This window comes from Nicotiana tabacum, chromosome 10 (genome assembly GCF_000715075.1).
Source record: "Nicotiana tabacum cultivar K326 chromosome 10, ASM71507v2, whole genome shotgun sequence".
Taxonomy (NCBI): Eukaryota; Viridiplantae; Streptophyta; class Magnoliopsida; order Solanales; family Solanaceae; genus Nicotiana; species Nicotiana tabacum.
In genome coordinates, this window is record NC_134089.1 from 23,312,430 (window position 1) to 23,328,823 (window position 16,394).

The 16,394-nt window shown below is 36.8% G+C and overlaps 1 protein-coding gene across 1 annotated transcript; it reads right to left on the reverse strand.

Annotated features, from left to right (window-relative positions):
• Window positions 1-3,286: 3,286 nt before the first annotated feature.
• On the reverse strand, window positions 3,287-3,790 carry LOC142165030 (uncharacterized). Its single transcript, XM_075223676.1, has 2 exons — window positions 3,719-3,790; window positions 3,287-3,613 (listed from the first exon to the last, which is right to left on the reverse strand). The coding sequence occupies exons 1-2, from the start codon at window positions 3,788-3,790 to the stop codon at window positions 3,287-3,289; spliced, it is 399 nt and encodes a 132-aa protein (XP_075079777.1).
• Between the last annotated feature and the right edge of the window lie 12,604 nt (window positions 3,791-16,394).

The following is a 16,394-nucleotide window of genomic DNA, read 5'->3' on the forward strand; positions in this document are numbered from 1 at the left end:
ATTTTTAGAGTCCGACCAGATTAAACGGACAATTGGGGTCTAATAGACTTTAATCGAAGTGTTCTCGGTTGAGAACACCTCGATTAAGGTCTGTTCGACCTCAAATGGGCAAATCCAGTTCGGGCTTGGGTCGTCTGTGTTTGAATTTCCAGAGTGAGTTCCTTTTCTCTCTTCTGTTTTTGTTTAAATATTGTTTAGGTTTGTCAGCATGTTTGTTTGGTTTATTTGGTATTTCTGATATTTTCTCCAATTTGTTCTCCATCTTCATAAGACCTTTTATTCGGTCGATTGTTATTCTGTTTATGGTTGAATACGTATAGTGATATACATATTTCAATTTGATTAATATCGTCGAATTGATAATGCCTGTAGTTTCCCTGTGTCGTGCAAAATTGTCAAAGACAGTTGATGCCCTATTCGTGTTGTTTGTTTGGTCGATTGTTTGTTCTATGTTATAATTAGTGTAGTCGATTAGATAAACGTCGTCGATTAGTTTATAAAACTGAATGTTCAAATATTCTGATTCATATAGCTTCGTATGACTGATCGAATCATTGACGTTAGCTGTTTGTCTAACATTATCTGGGAATGGATTGTAGCTACACTATAATAGCTAGAACTCAGTTTGGGGCAGCTTGAATTCGAACTTGCAGAAGTTCAAAATGTCCTACTGCTGCAGTGGGGTAATACAGTAACAATTAGGAGCTAACAAGGGTAGTTTGGGGTATGAAAATAGCAGAAATGAGTAGTTTAAGATGGGCTGACCATAGGGTACTAAAATATCATTAAACTAATACAATAGTGGGGAACCAAACTTGGTAGCATGGGGGTAATTAAAAGTTATAGGCTGCCCATGCCTTTGGGCAGAAAGCACATGCTAAGGGGCTATCAGGAGGATGGGCACTGGGCATTTTTTTTAGTTTTAAGGAGTTATGGGCAGAATGTGAGGGCTGGGGTAAACAAGGCAGTAGGGCTAGCCTGTATTTAGCCTATAAATAGGTTCATTTGAGGGAAGAAAGCGGGCTAGACATCAAAGGATAAAAAGAAAAAGGTTACACATCAGAGTTGAAGGATGGGAAAATCAGAAATTAAGGTCTGGACAATTTTAAGTGTTGAGAGTTAAAAGAGTGCTGGAGTTCTGAACATAACAAGCAGAAATCACTGTGTTTCTGCACCTGCTTTCTTTCTCTGTTTGGTCTGGTTTGGCTGGGCACACTGCTGGGTTTCAGTTTAGATCTCCTGGTTTCTTACTTGCTAAAAACTGTTTCAGTTGAGTGTCTTGGTTCTCTGTTTGGATTGAAAGTCCACTGGTTGTTGTTGTTGGGTTTTCTGAAATTTTTGTTGGGTTTTCACTTAAGTTGCTGCTGAGTTTTGGTCTATTATTGGGCTATCCCCGTTGCTGTTGTTGCTGCGTTGTTGCATACTGCCCCGTTGATCATTCCTCTTTTTCTTTTGCTTTCCTATACCAGGTACACGACTGATACACTGTCAATGTAAGCTGAAATTTGAAGCTTGAATACAAAGAAAATTGGAAGAGTTGAAGTTATTCTGAATCAGCTTAGAAATGTACTGAAAAATAGTTTGTCAGCATGATAATTTACTTTCCCTAAAAGAACTATGTAGTTAGATGTGATATAATTGAACTTTTATGCATGTCATTTAGTTGGAAAACCTTGTGTGTTGCTTATAATTGAAAGTGATTAATCTTGTAGCAGTCATGTTCTATTAGTGCCTTATCGTTTTGTCAAGAAGCACGTTAGGTACCCAATAGTTCCTGCTTTAAACAAATGGCCTGTTTTAAGTTGGTAGGAATATGGCTTGATTAAGGCAAATAGTACGTTTCATTTCAGTTCCCCCCCCCCCCCATTGTTTATAAATGTCAAACATATATCAAACACATTGAATAGGCCCAATTGGAATAAGGGTGGCCCAGGCCGAGTTTAATTTTATGCACATTAGGCCTGGGCCCGTAATATCTAAACAACTGCCCAAACACGCGTTCATGTTCGAATTTCGCAAATCATATTAGGAACCCGACTATAACTAACTTCTGAGCATGTAAATAAAGTTGAACCGATCTTTTTCTTTCATTGTTAAAAATAAACCCAATAGAAAACCTTAGTCACTTCTAGGATTGCCCTTTTAATAATAAGAATGAGATGAGCCTCGCCAAATAAAAATGCAAAAATTGCGGGGCCCTCAGTAAATATTTGCTTTAAAATTGCTTAGATTCTGGGACGGGCTGTTTAGCAAGTTTCACGGCCCTACCCAAAATAATAATACGTTAGTCGCTTTAGGCGCGTATTTAATAAATTACATTCTTAAACTCGGGTGCACATTTATGTGACCTAAATCTCAATCTCAATAGAGTTGAAATATGCCAACAACCACGGGTGCATTGAATGTGACATGGTTCGAGATGTGTTTCCACGATGTTGCAATTCTTGATAAAAAATAACAGTAAATGATAAAAGCGGTTAAAATTTAAAATTTGCACATAATTTCAACATGTATAAAATCAGATAATTAAGCCGAATATGACAGGTGAGCGACCGTGCTAGAACCACGGAACTTGGGAATGCCTAACACCTTCTCCCGGGTTAACAGAATTCCTTATCCGGATTTCTGATTCGCAGACTATAATACAGAGTCATTCTTTTCCTCGATTCGGGATTAAATTGGTGACTTGGGACACCCTAAATCTCCCAAGTGGCGACTCTAAAATATACAAATAAATCCCGTTTCGATTGTCCTTTAATTGGAAAAACTCTTTCGCCCCTCGCGGGGGGTGGAAAAAGCAGGTGTGACAACGGCAGAAGGCTCCCCTCGTTTAGTTCTCATTGTCATCTTTGTATTCATCATCTGAGGTGTCCTTATCCATCTAGTATCCTGAGGATTTGTTCACCTCATTTTCCAGAATCGTCATGAAGCAAAGATTTGCTATCTCTTCGTGTTCTGAACTGTCTTTATCGCTCCAACTTCCAAAAGATTTGTTCTTGTTAAAGCCTCTAGAAATTTTTCTTTTTATATCTGGGCAATTAGCTTGAATGTGTCCAAATATTCCACACTCATAGCATTTTCCATCAGTCTTGTCATGTTCATTGTATTGCCTGGATTGCCTAGGTGGAATTCTTCCTTTCCTCGTATTCCTAAATCTTCTCATTAAGCCATCCATGTTTCTTGATAGCATAGCATTCTCTTCTTGTAGAGCTTCAAGATCATCATCGATTTCATTTTCAGCTATTTCAGTTGAGGCCTTGAATGCGACTGTTTTCCTTTTTTCTTCTTAACTAGTCTTCTTGAGATGTGTCTTTTCAAAGGCTATGAGTTCTCCTCGTAGTTCATCATAGGATAACTTATTTAGATCCTGAGATTCAAGTGTGACTACTTTGGTCTGCCAAGTGGTTGGTAGGCTTCTGAGAATTTTTCTGACTTGATCTTCACTCGTATATGGTTTGTCAAATGCTTTTAGATCGCTGATTATTTTGCTGAATCTGGCAAACATCTCTTCAATAGACTCTTCTTCTTTCATTGAAAAGAGTTTGTAATCATGAACTAACATGTTGATATGTGTTTCCTTTACTTTGCTAGTTCCTTCGTATGTAACCTCAAGCTTGTCTCACATTTTTATGGCTGTGTCACAGCTAGAGATTTTCTCATACTCTTCAAAACCTATGGCATTATAAAGTAGGTTTCTCGCTTTATTGTTAACTTGTACCACTTCCATTTGCTCTTTTGTATATGAATCTATATCTTCAGGATCAGCAAGTGATGGAGTAGCAACTGGCATGGGATAGTTCCCCTTTTAGATAACTCTCCAAACTTTAACATCGTATGCCTTGGCATAGATCTCCATACGCAATTTCCAATGAGAGAAATATTATCCATTGAAGTATGGTGGTCTAACTTGTGAAGTTCCTTCCTGGAAGAGAGCTCCTATGATAACTTGATTTTCCATCATCTTTTCTCACAAGCTGTTAAGCAAAAGAAAAATGTGAGCCTTGCTCTGATACCAATTGAAAGTACAAGAGGAGAGGTGAATTGTATAATTTTTAAACTTAATCTCTATTAGTTGACTGATTTTTCAATTAGTCAACTAGATGCAATAAACTAACAATTGTAATAGCAGAATATAAGATGCTGAAAGTAAATGCAAGGAATAAAGACACCAGAATTTTTATACTTGTTTGGGTTGAATGCGAATCCTAGTCCAGTCCCCTTGGGTTACAAAGGAGTTCTCTTTAGTGAATGCATTTCTTCGAGTGCAACGGAAATGACGTGATCACTCAGTTCCTATATCACTCGTCTTTTTTGATACAATGCCTCACCAGTGTTTTTCTCTCTTTCTTCTCTAACTTGTTACACAGCAGATCTTAGAGAGCTACAATGTTTGTTTGCAGTAGAACAAAGAGAGGGTGTTTGGTTCGATCAAAGTATATCTAGCTAAGGTGTGATTACAGGTCTAAATACTTTGAGAGAGAGGCTTGAATTCTGGAGAGATTTGCCAACCCAAGAGATTTGATCCTTGGAAAGAGATTGATTCTTTCCAAGAATAAAGTTGTTCTTCAACGGCTCTGTTGAACTCGGAATCTTGATCTTATATATTTAGACACTTGATGAATATTCAGTGAGATCTGGATTTGTCTGAGTCCTTGCGTTTAACTATGATTGATTCCATCTGTATCTTCTGTGATTTCGTCTTCCTTTAATCGTGTCCCTTGATTTCGTTACTATCTTCAGGATTGATTGCTTCTTCCTTTAATCACGCCTATATTCCGTCAATCTTGTAACTCAATCCATACGTTCCTTTATTAGTGATTTCGCCAATCCAAGAGTTCCTACACAAGAAGCAAATATATTATTTTCATCATTAAAATTAGATCTAACAAATTAATATACCAACTAAAATGGAGAATGAATCCCACGAATGCTGGAAATATCAAAGGTGAATATAGGCTCATTTACCTGCCTTGTATACCACATAAGATGCATCTATGAGATGGTTACATGTACGATTATTATTAACCCGCAACCTGGTCGGTGTTTGCGAAGTAACTTGCTCAATAATTTAATTTCGAGCATAATTTCCAGATTTTTTATTCAAGACAGTTCATCTTGATAAGTTGGTTTACAACACAATTGGTTTAGCAAAATGATTTATTGAGTGCCTCCACTTAATAGCTAAACTATTTCTTATGAGAATAAAAGTTATATATATCAGTTTGATATATGTTATATACCAAAGTATATTATTTTCTCCTCTCACAAGTGGTTCAGGGTCAGGAACCAAATAATTTCATCTTATTACTATTGATGTGCGGTGTATATTTTGATTAAAACCATAACTCACAAAGATGGGTTCTTGTCGACGCCCCCATTTTCTAAGAGTCGAAATCGGGTATACGACATTTGGGAGGACAACTCTATTCCCTTTCGAGAATTGGGTTTAGAAGTTGAAGACTCGCCACCTAATGATTATAGTGCATTAGGACACTTTAAGAAAGAATTGAGATGAAGAACCAGAGGTTGGGTAAGGGCTAGAAATTATCTCGAGGGGAAGGTGTTAGGCACCCCTCAAGATCCACTGGTGTGATTCCCGGCCATGCTACAATTGTGACTTTAAACAGATAAGTAGAAAAAAAGGATTTTTCACATAGTTTTGCAAACAAGTTTAAGAGTTGAAGGAGTAGAGAGTTTGGAAAATTAATTTAAAAGAAAACTTAAAAATTAACAAGTAAAGGGGAGAGGGGTCCTAGGTTTACAAATAATATGGATCACATCAATGCAATATCCAGCAATCACTCCTCAGAAGAGGGGTCGCACGTGATATTAGCGCACGGGACATCATATCCATATTCTACCCATCCCACCCCGTTAAGGTATTAAAGCGCGAAAAGTTTTGTTACTTATTGCATGCTAGTACCCGTCCCAATCCTATCAGTCCCGGAGGCATTTAGGACTACTAATCCTAAAGGGAAAGGGATTTGGGGCCTTTTGAGGGCTTTCAAAGGAAAAAACACTAGGCGTCAATCAAAACACATAATGCAAGTAAAAGGGGAAGCAGATAAGCAAGTAAGGCTCAAGTAAACCTCCTTAAGTCAGATAAGCCATAGAGTTTAGCATGCCTTGCATGTACTGGTTTGGTCTTTAAAATTAAAGCGATAAGCGGACTGGTTCAACACATACTTTTAGACAGGAAGTCCGCATTAGGCTCGCTCGAATGCAGTTCTTAAGGACTAGTCTACTTTTAGCTATGTGTTGGATAGAACTAACGATTTCAAAAAAGCGAACTGGTTATGAAGAGTTACCGGTTTTTTATCAGAGTGAAACGAGTTTCAGAAAAAGAATGTACTGTTTTGAAAAAGATTTAAGAGAAAAGAAAGGAGCTTCAGAAGACATGCAGACTAGTTGGAAGAAAAGAGTTTCACGAACCTTATCAGAAAAAAGTGAGTTTCAGAAAATGCCAGTATGGTTTAGAAAATGTTTGTTAACTTACGAGGTTCAGAAAATCACAGAAGAATGCCAGTTTTACCAAAGTATATATTAATTTAAACGGTTGGTGCTGTTTTGAACAAATGAGACAGTTCCGACTCGAAGTTCCTATAGGCATGTTTTCTATACGTTAACTTATTTAACACTTTTTAACAGGAGTCTTACAAACATGGTATCTATATGCAACTTTATAATTAAGCCTATAGTTTGCCTAATGGTATTATATGTGCAGAAATGTAAACCCCTATGAGCACGGTATCTATATGCATAGTTGCAGAAAGTTTAGAAGTTAAATCCTATAAGCATGGTCTCTACGTGTGAAATTGCGCAGTGTACAAATTAAACCTATAGACATGATTTCTACCCTTTTGTGCATGAAAAGTAACCCCCTCCCCTTTTCACTAAAATCCCATGAGTTTATACAAATTATTACAGACCAGTAAAAATAAGACAAAAATTAAAAATACATCAAAAATTACAGCTACATCCGAGCAGCCTAATTCAGACTTAGTATCTAACAATATGAGATTGAACCACTTTCGAGATCCAGATTTCCAAAGTCTTCTCTTATCTAGGGTGTTTCATAGATCCAAGGAGTTTCAGGAACTCCAGGCAGTGCTTACACCCAAGATGTTAATTAGAAAGAGTTACAGTGCAGTGTGGAAGAGCCAGCCCTCAGGTGTCCAAGTTCAAAGGGAGCTCATGGATCCCAAAGCAAGGCTCACAAGAGAGGGGCAGAACTTAGGTTCTAAGAATGAGTGTAAGTGCAAGAGAGGGGGTTGGGGAATGCCATGGCAGGATGGTGGTCATGCCTAGCTACGAGGTAGGCTGGCACACCCCTGACCAAGCATGTTCAGCCAACAAATAAGAGCATAGACCTATTGAAGGTCAGACTATGGTCTGGGCAGTGATTAGGACACTGCCATACCAAAGTCTCAAGCTCAGAATACATATAAGGGGGAAAAGGAATGGGAATTGAAAGATTTTAGGACTCAGGGAGTCCAGTCCATATACATGAACAACAATGTCAAGGGTTGTCATATTTTCTGAACCATAACTCAGCAGACAAAGGGTTCAGGGATGGGGATTCGTATAGGAGCAGGAATAACAAGCTTGCAGAAAGCAGTAAAATAAACAAAGAAAAGACTGAAGCATAAACACATAAGAGAGGGGGCAGAATTTAAACAAAAGGAGACATACCAGTTGCAGAAAAGTAAGCACAAAGAAAAGCAGGATACTTGCAGCCAAAACACAATCAGAGAACAGAGCTTATGAGTTCAGAGAAAACTCGAATGCTTTTTTAGAAAACCTAAGTGTATTTGAGAGAAGAAGTGGTGACTTATGTTGTGTGTTCGAACTTGTTTTTTGAAAGAGAAGAGGTACAGGTATTTATAGTTTTGAAAATGAGTAGAGAATAAGGTAACAAATAAGGTTTCAACACAAACATGGAAATAAACACAGTCAGAACCAATTAACACAGGTATTCCCCTTTAATCAAGGGATTACTACTCAAACGGACACTAATGGGATTAATATAAGGAAAGAAGATCAATTTGTAAGCAGAATGATTGTTACCATAAAAGGAGCAGTAAAACCATATAGTAAGGGATTAAGTATAAATACAGGAATGTACTTATTTTGGAAAAGATCTGGTAAGGCCAAACAAAGAGAGAGAATTAATTAACCCTTAACGGGCGAGTAAAAAATCAGAATTTCATAAGGAAAAGTTCTGAAAATCAATCACGAGTTTGAAAATCAATCACAGAAGGGACTCATTATATAAATGAAGTGCACAAGTAATAAGCATGTGAGGCCAAGCTATGGCGAGAAGGAACAACATACAGTAATAGCATAGAGCAAGCATTCATAGCATGATAGTCACGTAGGTGAGGTTTTAGTAATTTAGTAGTAGAGGAAAAGATCAGAAGCATGTGAAGAATCAAGTAAAAATCTTTCTGAAAACACAGTCGAGTTTGACAGATAGTCGGAACTCAGAATAAAAAGGAATCACATAAGGAAGAGAGATGCTGAAACAAAAAGAATCAGGCTGAGCAACTTCAGACAGACGAATTGCACGAATAAACTCAAGGGACTCGAATAGGCCCCAAAGAACTAGGGTTTTCGAAAATTAGTCGAGTTTAGAGGCGATAAACAAGTGAAACAAACAAGCGAATTCAGAATCTCAAATAAACCCCGAAAATTAGGGTTTTCAACGCTAATAAGGTGTAAACAAGGTAAATCAAACTAATACAAACAAACAGACTAAGAAACTCAAACAAAATTCCAAAAATTAGGTTTTCAACATGCTAACTCAAATAGAAAAACAACACAAGCAAAACACAGCAAAACATGTCGAGAATCAGAGAAGAGATTCGAAATAACTTATCATGAAACCCTAGTTGAAGAATAAAGAGTTTTGAAAGCAAAATTAAAGAAACTACGAGAAAAATGCTTAGCAAGTTCAAAACACACATAGATCCGAAGCAGATCTGAAATAAAATCGGAGGAACCTTAGATATTATGGTTTTGTAAGAAACCCAGGTGATAAGGAATGCTTTGAAAACCATCGATCTAAGTAGGAAAGTCGAAGGTCGAACTCGGATAGCCATGGCTGGCCGGACAAAGGTTGAAAACGAACGGAGAACAGTCATCAAGCAAAGGCTTGGTCGAAACCTTTCAAGATCTGGTCATAGGACCTCAGAAACAAGCACGTAGAAGCCATGAGAGGCTGGTATAGGCCTCCGATGAGCCTGGGAAGCCATGGATTAGGGTTTCAGTAAGAGGCGGCGGCTAGGGTTTGAGGTGAGTTGAGAGAGAGTTGAGAGAAAGAAGGGATTCAAAGGCGGCGTCTTTGAAAGAATGAGTAGGGTTTAGGGTCGTTTGGATTAAAAAAGGTAATAAGCAACGGTGGCCGTTGATCTAAATGATCAACGACCGGGATTAAAAGGGGTTATGGGCTGGGTCGGGTTAGCGTGGTAATTGGGCTGGTCCGAATTTGAGTTTGAAATTGGGTCAATTTTAGGCTAAAATCGAAATGTAATGGGGCTACAATTGAAACGAACTGAGACCAAAATTTAAATAGTCAGTTTTCCTTTTTTATTTTATAAAAATAGTAAAAAATGATTTTGAAAGCAAATTAAAAGCACTGGATCCGTTAATAGTATATAAATATTAATTAAAAAATATTGAAACCAGTTTCATAATTATAAAACGCTATTAAATCTTAAAGCAGGCTAAATTGCAATTATATGCAATTTAGCTTTTAAAATACCAAATTAATTTGTAAAAATATATGAAAAGTAACCTACCTATATTTTGGTATAAATATGAAAATAAAATAAATTATTCACCAAAGTGATAATTTTGGGAATAATTATTGAGCAATAAATCAATTTAAAAATCTTTTAAAAAAATTGGAAAAATACTAAAACACTTGGGCATACTTATATATGTATTTATATGATATTAGAAAGTATTTGCATGTAAAAGAAATACATAGGGAAAAATTGGGTATCAACTGTTCTCAAAGTTGAGGAAACAAATTAGTTTTTCTAACATGAGGGGTAGATATGATAAAAGTTGAGAAAAAGTTACATGGAATGAATTATTATTTGTACATTTAGATCCTCGAATAAGATAATATGAATTGAAGTTCATAAAAAGATAATTCACTTGCAATATATTACAAAGCATGCCAAACGCATTTGCTGACCTAAAGAAAGTAACTATATTCTCATTGCAAATGCTCTTATTAAGTCTTAGAAGGACAAAGTCTATGGTGCGCTTAAAGCGTATAGACAAATCGGTTTCAAATAAACTTCATGATAAAGAAGATGAGCAAATGATCAAAATGATCATAATAAAGGAGGCAAGTGTTCTAGAAGATCACATGACATAACACTTCATAAAACTCATGAGAGATTCATGTACCTAAAAATATGAAGGAAGAGATCTCTATGTTATGTCTTTATGAAGAAAAAAAATATTGGAACCGACATAAAATGTTCGTCGAGAACATCTATGATAACGCTAAATAGATATGAGGATCTTAAGTCTGGAGAAACAATTCAAATAGAATTGGTTTCATATGAAAGACATGTAGTTTTGGACATGTAGTTCAAACACTCGAAAGTATAAAGTAAATAGGTGTTTGCAATCAGTTTTATGTATTTTATATGTCGGCATGACATGAAAACTTGATATGCATCTAAAGTCTATTTATATGGCTTATATGACAGTCCTTAAAGGATTTAAATTGCTTAAAGCATATACAATTCTTGGTCCTGAAGTACTACATCCTAAGTGTAATTTGTGCTCATTTGTATCTTGCTATAACTATAAGCATGACAATGTGATAGCGAGAATTTTCAAGGTGCAACATATTCATTGGAGTTAGTATGACTAATTTATTCACCAAAACTCTGTCGAGTCAACCTTCAAGAAGCTAGCACAAGATTGGAATGTGAAGGCTCAAGGATGTGAATTGATGCTCTCATCAGGGGGAATTAATACGCGTTGTACTCTTTTTCCTTACAAGGTTTTGTCCCCCTGGGTTTTTTCTTGCAAGGTTTTTAACGAGGCAATCAAAAGGCATATTGTTAGATATTTGTACTATTTTCCTTCACTAGAATTTTTTTCCCCATTGGGTTTTAATTTAGTTAAGGTTTTAACAAGGCACATTATCTGTTGAATAGACATTCAAGGGGAGTGTTATAAATAGAATTCTATTTAAGGTGAATGTCTATATTTTAGAGAGATCTTAGGGTTTGTTACTTGGTGGCTAAGTTATATTTTTCCTATAAATAGAGGAGTTCTATTCCATTGTAAATCATCCCAAATCAATAAGAATCCTCTCTCTCTACTTTTCTCTGCAATATTCTTTTCTTCTTTTATTGTTTTATAACATTAATATATTTATGGATAAGTTATTAATTATTTAAACCATAGTTAGGACATTTTTTTAATCAATTAAATCTTAGTCATTAATTCTAACTTATGCCATGTGTCCCTAATCTAAGCTAGAACTTGGGAAAAATGGAGAGGGGGGGAATGGAGGGGACTAGTAGCCGCTTTTGTTGTTGTTAAAAATATAATCAACATTTATAGTATTTTTCAAATATACCCACAACATTTATAATCAACAAGATTTCTTCTGTCTGTGGCTCTCTGTTTTGCCTTAAAGTGGCTATTTGTTCTAATAGCCCCAAGTGTAATTAAATGTATGGTGTTTGCAAAAATGGCCTTTAAATTTCGTCTTTCATTAGTTTAGCGGGTTAAATTTGTCGTAAAGAATATTTCATTCAACTAGTTGTAAAGGTGAAATTCGTAAGGTGCAAATATTCGTTGTAATACATATTAGCAGTTCTACGTTGGTAAATAAGTAATTTTTTGTTCTATTACTATTCCTTATTTTAGTTATCATATAGGCAATCTAAGTTGTTTCTATTTTGTAATTCCTTAGCTTTTATGTCTCTCATCACATTCGTTATCTCCGATTTACTTTTAGTTTTTCTTTTTTTTTACTGATTTTCCTTTTAGTAGAAGGTCACAAATCCTATGCTATTTCTTTGCCTGAATTAAACGCAAAAAATATATTAGACTGGTCATTTAATCATGTTTGAAATAATACAATCACTACATAAATCACTTCATGCTTCAGCTTCTCATTTTGCCTAATTAGACATTATAGAGCTCAAGAGACAGAAACAAGCATATTAGCATGTGTTAAAAACTATATGTTGTCACACACACACACACACACAGAAACAAGCATATTAGCATGTGTTAAAAACTATATGTTGTCATATATATATATAACTTAAATCCTTATAGCAATACCGATCGTAATATCGATCATTACAGCAGCCAACGAGCAAATGTTGTTAATCATGAAACATATATTCAGTAAAGTACCCATATATGATATTAAGCAATCCAAAAACATATATAACTATCATATGGTACTTACCTTTGAATAAAATATTTTGAGATTTTGGTGAAGTATAAAGTATGAGCATATCCACTTTTATTCTTGTTTTTGTGTTTATTATTAGATTAAACACTAGATGAACTAATTGTTGGGTTTAAAGATTGGTGAATGGGGAATGGAGGGACGAAAGTGGAGGGAAAGTGAGTTCCCTTTTGCTTTGGAGACGCAATACCGTTAGACAACTACTATCTAGTGGTGTTATTACGATTTACTACGTAAAGTCAAGAGATAACGTGTCGGATCCACTTACAAAAGGCCTATCTTGAGAGGCAGTTGAAAGATCATCGAAGGGAATGGGATTAAGGCCTAGGACAAGCCATCACGGCGGTAACTCTACCTAGCAGACTAGAGATCCCAAGAACTAGGTTCAAGGAGATCAAACAAAGTTATGATTGACGGTTCAACATTATCAAATAACTCAACATGTTCTCGTTTTGAAGACAATGTTCAGAAATCAGGGTAAAGCATTAAAGCTTTTTGATGAGTCAATAAAGCTTAAAGCTTTTTAATGATTTGCTAAGTGTGGCAGTAAATAATCAGATAGTGTGTCTATAGGATTACACGTATAGAAATCACCTATGTGAGGATGAACTGTAAGACGCTTCAAGGGAATGAAAGTATAGGCCCATTCTCTAAGCACTCATGAAATCAGGCGGTGTTCATGGCTGAAACGAACACAAGTGTGAGAACCATAGATGGTTAAGGGTTGATTGCGCGACTTATGTTGTCTAGGTATATAACAAAGCTCGACCGTTCAAAGATATTAAATCTACCGATTGACCGAGTATATCCGATATAAGTTCACTACGAAAAGTTCAAATGGAAACCTACTTATCCAGATACAATTAATCCTTGCATGTAAATCACAAGCTCGTCCGTGCATTCATTTGTCTTATAGCCATTCCCCATTCATGTGGGGGATTGTTAGGATTAAAGATTGGTGAATGGGAAATGGAGGGAAGAAAGTGGAGGGAAATGAGCTCCCTTTTGCTTTGGAGAGAGCAAATGTCCTTCATTGGTGGTGGAAAAAAATGTGAATGTGCTTATATTGAGAAAGCACTTCTCTTGGTGTTAAATGGTTGGAAAGAAAGTAAGCTTTGTTTCGTCGTCGTCGTCGCTCGCTCGGCTTCGGCCATAGATTGATTGATTGATCTCTTTGAACAAAATTTCTTTTAATTATTAATTTAATTAATTAACGAAAATCCAACCAGAAATAACCTAGGACCCGGTCCTTTTCTTTCCCGGATTATTTTAAATCCCTTTTCCCGTTATATTTCAAACGTGAAATATTCCCACATGTTCTAACAGCCATGGTTGTTTCTGAAAGGTTACAATCCTTTTCAGAAAATAGTGCCAGAAAATAGCTATAATTACGCCTTGATCCCAGAATCTTTCCTTTAGAAATTCTTTGATCTTCTTCTGCTCAAAAAATTTCAGTGTGTTTTACAACCATTGAGTGGTTCGCAGTTCATCAGAGTTTTTGGTACCAATACACCGGTGAGTTAAATCATTCTATCCTAGGAGGATAATATTCCAGCACCTCGAGTACTTGAGGGAAATAATTTCCTAAAGCACACATTGTGCATTCAGTGGGATCGATTTATTCCGAAATTATTTTTCAGATATTATTCGGACCCGTAATTGTGAAAAGTCATACTTTGAAAGTTTTGAGATTTTTCTTAGATTTCTATGCTAAATTTGTTGTTTAAGAGGTTATTTTGGCGATTTGATCGCACAGATAAGTTCATATGATGTTTTTGAGTTAGTACGTATGTTTGGTTTGGAGCCCCGAGGGCTCCTGTAAGTTTCGGATAGGTTTCGAAAAGTTTTTGAACTATTGGAAGTTGCAGGTTTTTGCTGTTCAGTGCACAGGGATATTGTTCTTCGCGTTCGCGTGGTCCCACTCGCGAACGCGTAAGGAAAATTTCAGATTTCTTCTTCGCGAACATGAAACCTGAGACGCGAATGCGAGACTGAGGGGGGAGTACCCTTCGCGAACGCGTCCAGGTACTCGCGAACGCGTAAGGCAATTGGCCTGGGGGGAGGGGTTTCACTTATTCTACGCGAACGCGGCCACTGGATCGCGAACGCGAAGGCTCGAGGGGTCAAATCTCCGTGAACGCGAGCCCAATGTCGCGAATGCAAAGGTCACTGAGTCCTAACTCATCGCGAACGCGATGAAGGCCTATCCAATGATTTTAAAATAGAAGCAAAAACGGGACTTAACCAAAATTTCTTAACTTCTTCTTCCAAATTCTAAATTGGGCGATTTTTGAAAGGGGATTTCACCACCAATTCATAGGTATGTAATCTTAGACTCATTTTCTTCAATTTCCATTAACACCCATTAAATTTCTAGACTTAAATCATGTTCTTAAGGGTAGAAAATTAGGGATTTGGATAGAGTTAGGGCTTTTTGTATAATTGTGATTTAGACCTCGTTTTGGGGTCGAATTTTGGAACTAATTATATATTTGGGCTCGCGGGTGAATGGGTGATCGGTTTTTGGTCCGAACCTCGTGTTTTGACCAAGTTGGCCCGGGGTCAATTTTTGACTTTTTGGGAAGAATGATGGGAAAGCTATAATTAAGCATTGGAATTGGATTTTTTAGCGTTTATTGATGTTATTAAGTCGATTATGTCTAGATACAATTGATTTGGAGCTGAATTCAAAAGGAAAAGTGGTGTTTGAGGCTTGAGTTGGCCGTGGAAGTTCAAGGTAAGTGTTTGGTCTAACCTTAGCTTGAGGGATTAAGAGTTGTGTCTTATTTGCCACTTATTTTTTGTTGAGTACGACGTATAGGCATGGTGACGAGTATCTATACATTGGTGTCGAGCATGACCATGAATCTTGAATTGTAATTTATTGTGTTCTTAAATAATACTACGGATGTTTAAGTTGATGACTCTCTGTATTGAGCAAGGATTTATTTATTCTCGTGGAAATTACTTATGACCGAGTATTGGTGTTAGCTGATGTAGTTAGATGTTGGAACAAGGTTGGTTATAGCTTTTTCTCCCGTGCCGGGATGTTGTTACTTATATTGTCGATTCTCTTGACGGGATAGTGTAGTTCCTTATTGATCCCTTGCCGGGACTCTTTCTATGATTGTTGTTGATCGTATATATGGATCGGGTTGCATGCCGCAACAATGATATATTTTGACCAGGTTGCACGCCACAACAATGATATATTTGGATCGGGTTGCACGTCGCGAAAATGATATATTTGGATCGGGTTGCACGCCGCAGCAGTGATAAATGATATGGATCGGGTTGTGCGCCGCAACAGTGATAAATGATATGGATCGGGTTGCGCGCTGCAACAATTGCTGATACAAAGTGTTTATAGATTGAATATAAATTTCTTATTATTTTGCTGTGGAATCTAAGTTGTTCTTATGTTGTTACTCTTGATTTACTGTTGATATTGGTATACCCCGCAGCATGTACCCCCTCCCATCTTTACTTGTTTATTTCTGTTTTATTTTCTGCTGTATATTATATAACTGCACAGGTTATTTGGTAGTCTGGTCCTAGCCTCGTCACTACTTCGCCGAGGTTAGGCTAGACACTTACCAGCACATGGGGTCAGATTGTGCAGATACTACACTCTGCACTATGCGTAGATCCTGGAGCAGCTCTTGGACCATAGCATTTGGGTAGCTGCCTTCAGTCCAGCTAGAGATCCCGAGGTAGTCCTGCAGGTGTCCGCAGGCCTGGTATTATCTTCTATCTTATTATGTGCTCTGTTTTCACTTGTATCCGAGACAGACTGTATTCGCTTTCAGACACTTATATGTAGTACTCATATACAGTTCGTGATATTGTGACACTGGATTCTGGGTAGAAATGTATGTTGGCATTGTAGTACCTGCTTTGGTTATTTTATCAGTTTAAGTCTTCCGCTTAT

Excerpts from the sequence above, each read along its gene's own strand:
- LOC142165030 (XM_075223676.1), bottom strand. The coding sequence starts at position 3,790 with ATGCCAGTTGCTACTCCATCACTTGCTGATCCTGAAGATATAGATTCA. Across the intron at positions 3,614-3,718 it reads CAAAAGAGCAAATGGAAGTG|CTTGAGGTTACATACGAAGG; the intron begins GTACAAGTTAAC and ends ATGTGAGACAAG.